Here is a 5000-nt window from a genome sequence, read left to right on the forward strand (position 1 = left end):
CTTTGAGAGGGGACTGGGATTAGGGTGAGGCTTTGAGAGGGGACTGGGATTAGGGTGAGGCTTTTAGAGGGGACTGGGATTAGGGTGAGGCTTTTAGAGGGGACTGGGATTAGGTGGTCTCTCCCTCTCTCTCTCTCTCTCCCTCTCTCTCTCTCTCTCTCTCTCTCTCTCTCTCTCTCTCTCTCTCTCTCTCTCTCGGGTGTGTGTTTAAATACACGTATTTGAATGTGAAAGCTGAAGTGCCATTTCTTCTCTCCCATGTGTGTGTGAGTGTGAGTGTGTGTGTGTGTGTGTGTGTGTGTGTGTGTGTGTGAGTGTGTGTGTGTGTGTGTGTGTGTGTGTGTATTCTGAGTTTCTGCTCTCTGGCTCTCTCTTCACAGTGGTTATTAACTCCCTGTGTTTTCTCTCTGCCGTACAGGAACCTGGGCTACTTTGCGTGGCAGGCCAGCCCGTCTGCGGCGATTCTGTGTCTGTGGGAGGTGCTGCATCAGGACATAGGGGATCTGGACTCCCTGGCCAGTGCCCTGGAGGAGATTGGCCGCGTCCACCGCTCCAGGCAGACCGTCATGGCGCCTACCGGACCCCCAGAGCAGGCCGGGGGCGTGGCCGGTGAGGGTGGAGGCCCCACCCACCCTGAACGCACGGCCGGAACGCTCCCCCTCAGCCATGGCAAACAGCCAGCTGACATGGGCTCCCTGGACATCAGTAAAGCCCCGCCCTCCCTGGATATCAATAATGCCCCGCCCTCTCTGGAGAGCTCAGAGAACTCACCCAGCTTTCTTAGTTTGGACCAGAGTAAGCACCGCCCCATGGAGACCGCAGGGGGCAGCGTGACGCCAGACCACCCCAAACCCCCAGCTGCCAGCACAACCCTGGGCATCGCTAAAGCCCCGCCCCCCAGTGCTCCCATTGGCCACTACAGTGATGACCTCGACTCAGACCACACCTAGGATCCGTTACCCCGGCGAAAAGCAGCCAATAGTGATGCTTCCTGAAAGAAGAAGGGTAGCGAGAAGGGGCAGGTAAGGTGACAGTGTGCAGGGTTGCCATGGGTTACCAGACAGCCCCGCCCACTCAGATGGACAGTGGTTCCTTCCTCTTTTTGACTGCTAAAGGAAATGGGTTTAAGAGCCTCAGTAGGAGGTGTGAACTCCCAGACACAAACCCCTAAGACGGTCGGTCTCCCAGACACACACCCCTGAGACGGTCCGTCTCCCAGACACACACCCCTGAGACGGTCGGTCTCCCAGACACACACCCCTGAGACGGTCGGTCTCCCAGACACACACCCCTGAGACGGTCCATCTCCCAGACACACACCCCTGAGACGGTCGGTCTCCCAGACACACACCCCTGAGACGGTTGGTCTCCCAGACACACACCCCTGAGACGATCTCACAGCATTGATTCTCCAAACTCACAGGCATGTCTGAAGCCTGTGTCCTAACTCGGACCAGAATGAATCATGGGAGCTGTCCCACCTTTTAGCTCCGCCCCTTGGCAATGGCGTGTCAACGTGAGTAGCGCTGTGGCTGGGACTGCTGGACGTAGCTGGACGTAGCTGGACGTAGCTGGAGAGTGACATCATCCCTCTACAGCAGCAGAGCTGGGGGGAGCTCTGCCCACTTCAAACCCACACTAACAGACATTCCACATGTATGCAAGCAGCAACTTAGGACATGCAAGAACCCTGAAGACACGTCTCTTTCTGAAACGGACCTATTCAGAAGAGAGAGAGAGAAAGAGACATTATGAAGCGCGAGATGGACTAGTGTCTGAGGCAGCCCAACCCTTTACAGTTCCTCAGGCTCCGGAGGGGGACTCCTGATTGGTTCCAGTCCAGCTCCTCTGATAGGTCTGCTCAGCTGTCACTCAAAAGTGAGATGTCGCAGCAGTGAGTGGCAGTGGAGCAGATGAGGACGTCTGGATTGGTATTATCTCTTCACACACACACACTCATACACACATACACACACACACACACACACGCACACACACACGCACACACGCACGCACACACGCGCACACACACACACGCACGTGCACACACACACACACACTGCCCAAAGCTGTCCCTTTGTACTGGACCTGCTCTGACACACTGATATTTTATATTCAACTCAAACATGTGCACGCACACACACACACACACACACACACACACACGCTGAGACTAGTGAAGGACTATGTGTGAAGTGTTATTATTTGTCTGTGTTTGTTTAAATGATCGTTTTAAATAAAGATACATGGTCTTAAATTTAGACCACAGATTAGCTTTCCGCTTTTGTCCAAGACCAGTGGCATAGAGCAGTTAAACATGTCACTACTGTGACTGTGTATGAACACACACACACACACACACACACACACACACACACACACACACACACAGATATGTCAGAATATCAATATTAGGATTCATTTTGATAACAAGTAATCAGCTGGTAAATTAGTTTGTGTATGTGGGTTTATGTGTGTGTGAGACTGGGTGGTGTGGCTCCAGGTGGAACGTGTTGTGTGTTCCATAAACATAGATCCAACACACACACACACACACACACACACACACACACACACACACACACTCACACACACACACACACACCACACACATCACACACACACACACACACACACACACATCACAGTGTTATCTGTCTGTAAATAATGTGTCATAGATCCAACACACACACACACACACACACACACACACACATCACAGTGTTATCTGTCTACATAATGTGTCATAGATCCAACACACACACACACACACACACACACACACACATCACAGTGTTATCTGTCTGTACATAATGTGTCATAGATCCAACACACACACACACATCACAGTGTTATCTGTTTACATAATGTGTCATAGATCCAACACACACACACACACACATCGCAGTGTTATCTGTCTACATAATGTTTCATAGATCCAACACACACACACACATCGCAGTGTTATCTGTCTACATAATGTGTCATAGATCCAGCACACACACACACACACCACAGTGTTATCTGTCTACATAATGTGTCATACATCCAACACACACACACACACACACACACACACACTACAACCTTTTTCACTTTGTCAAGCCAATATAAAGTCTGTTTGTTTGTTTTGAAGTTTTCAAACACAAAAGGATTAAGGGGTTTGTTTTATGCAACCTGTACTACAAACATATCATGTTATAGAACTGTGACTGTGTAAAACAAATGCAAATATGCTCACAAATACACAAGCATACACTCACACAGACAAACACAAACAAAATGGAAACAGAATGACAGTATGATCACTGGAGATAAAACTGAGAGTTGTGTGTGTGTGTGTGTGTGTGTGTGCGTGTGTGTGCGTGCAAGTGTGTGTGCGTGTGTGTAAAATGAGATGGGAGATTTGCACTTTCTTTCCAGAACTGTATATTAATCAGTGTGAATACGTGATCGAGGTTCATCATTGTCACACTTCTGCATCCACAATCATATGTAATTTCTCCACGGTATGTAGTGTTTCTACCATGTCTACTGTAACTACTACATCTACTATATCACATCTCTCTGGTCAGCCATGTAGTTCTCTTATTACCCCTAACCCCTAACCCATAACCCCTAACCCCTAACCCTTAACCGTAACCCTGTAAAACACTCCCACCTCACTCACAATACATACTACCCCTAAACCCTAACCCACAACCCATAACCCCAAAGCCCTAATCCATAACCCCTACCCCAACCCTAAAAAAGAGTCCCACCTGACTCACAATACTAACCCTAACCTTCTACCCTTACCCTAAACCCTAACCCTCTAACCTTAACTCTAACCCTCTAACCATACACTAAACCCTAACCCTCTAGCCTTAACTCTAACCCGCTAACCATACACTAAACCCTAACCCTCTAGCCTTAACTCTAACCCGCTAACCATACACTAAACCCTAACCCTCTAACCTTAACTCTAACCCTCTAACCCTACCCTAAACCATAACCCTCTAACCTTAACTCTAACCCTCTAACCCTACCCTAAACCATAACCCTCTAACCTTAACTCTAACCCTCTAACCATACACTAAACCCTAACCCTCTAACCATACACTAAACCCTAACCCTCTAACCATACACTAAACCCTAACCCTCTAACCTTAACCCTTACCCTCTAACCCTACACTAAACCCTTACCCTCTAACCCTAAACCCTAACCCTCTAACACTAAACACTAAACCCTAACCCTCTAACCCTAAACGCTAAACCCTTACCATCTAACCCTAAACACTAAACCCTAACCCTCTAACCCTAAACACTAAACCCTAACCCTCTAGCCCTACACTAAACCCTAACCCTCTAACCCTAAACACGAAACCCTAACCCTCTAACCCTACACTAAACCCTAACCCTCTAACCCTAAACACTAAACCCTTACCCTCTAACCCTAAACACTAAACCCTAACCCTCTAACCCTACAATAAACCCTAACCCTCTAACCTTAAACACTAAACCCTTACCCTCTAACCCTAAACACTAAACCCTAACCCTCTAACCCTAAACACTAAACCCCAACCCTCTAACCCTAAACACTAAACCCTAACCGTCTAACCCTACACTAAACCCTTACCCTCTAACCCTAAACACTAAACCCTTACCCTATAACCCTAAACACTAAACCCTAACCCTCTAACCCTACACTAAACCCTAACCCTCTAACCCTAAACACTAAACCCTAACCCTCTAACACTAAACACTAAACCCTAACCCTCTAACCCTAAACGCTAAACCCTTACCATCTAACCCTAAACACTAAACCCTAACCCTCTAACCATACACTAAACCCTTACCCTCTAACCGTACACTAAGCCCTAACCCTCTAACCCTAAACACTAAACCCTAACCCTCTAACCCTAAACACTAAACCCTTACCCTCTAACCCTAAACACTAAACCCTAACCCTCTAACCCTAAACGCTAAACCCTAACCCTCTAACCCTAAACACTAAACCC

The 5000-nt window shown here is 48.0% G+C and overlaps 1 protein-coding gene across 2 annotated transcripts in view; it reads left to right on the forward strand.

Annotated features, from left to right (window-relative positions):
• The window catches only part of LOC113590762 (netrin receptor UNC5D), a 161070-nt gene that overhangs the window by 154603 nt on the left and 1467 nt on the right, over nucleotides 1-5000 (forward strand). For both annotated transcript variants that reach the window (XM_035521152.2, XM_081704273.1), the window contains exon 17: nucleotides 419-5000. This exon is cut by the window's right edge and continues 1467 nt beyond it. In XM_035521152.2, the coding sequence (XP_035377045.1) occupies nucleotides 419-950 (532 nt within the window). In that variant the 3' untranslated portion in view covers nucleotides 951-5000. The remainder of the gene's footprint in view (nucleotides 1-418) is intronic.

Source organism: Electrophorus electricus, chromosome 21, assembly GCF_041902795.1.
Source record: "Electrophorus electricus isolate QZ-2024a chromosome 21, ASM4190279v1, whole genome shotgun sequence".
In the NCBI taxonomy this organism is placed as follows: Eukaryota; Metazoa; Chordata; class Actinopteri; order Gymnotiformes; family Gymnotidae; genus Electrophorus; species Electrophorus electricus.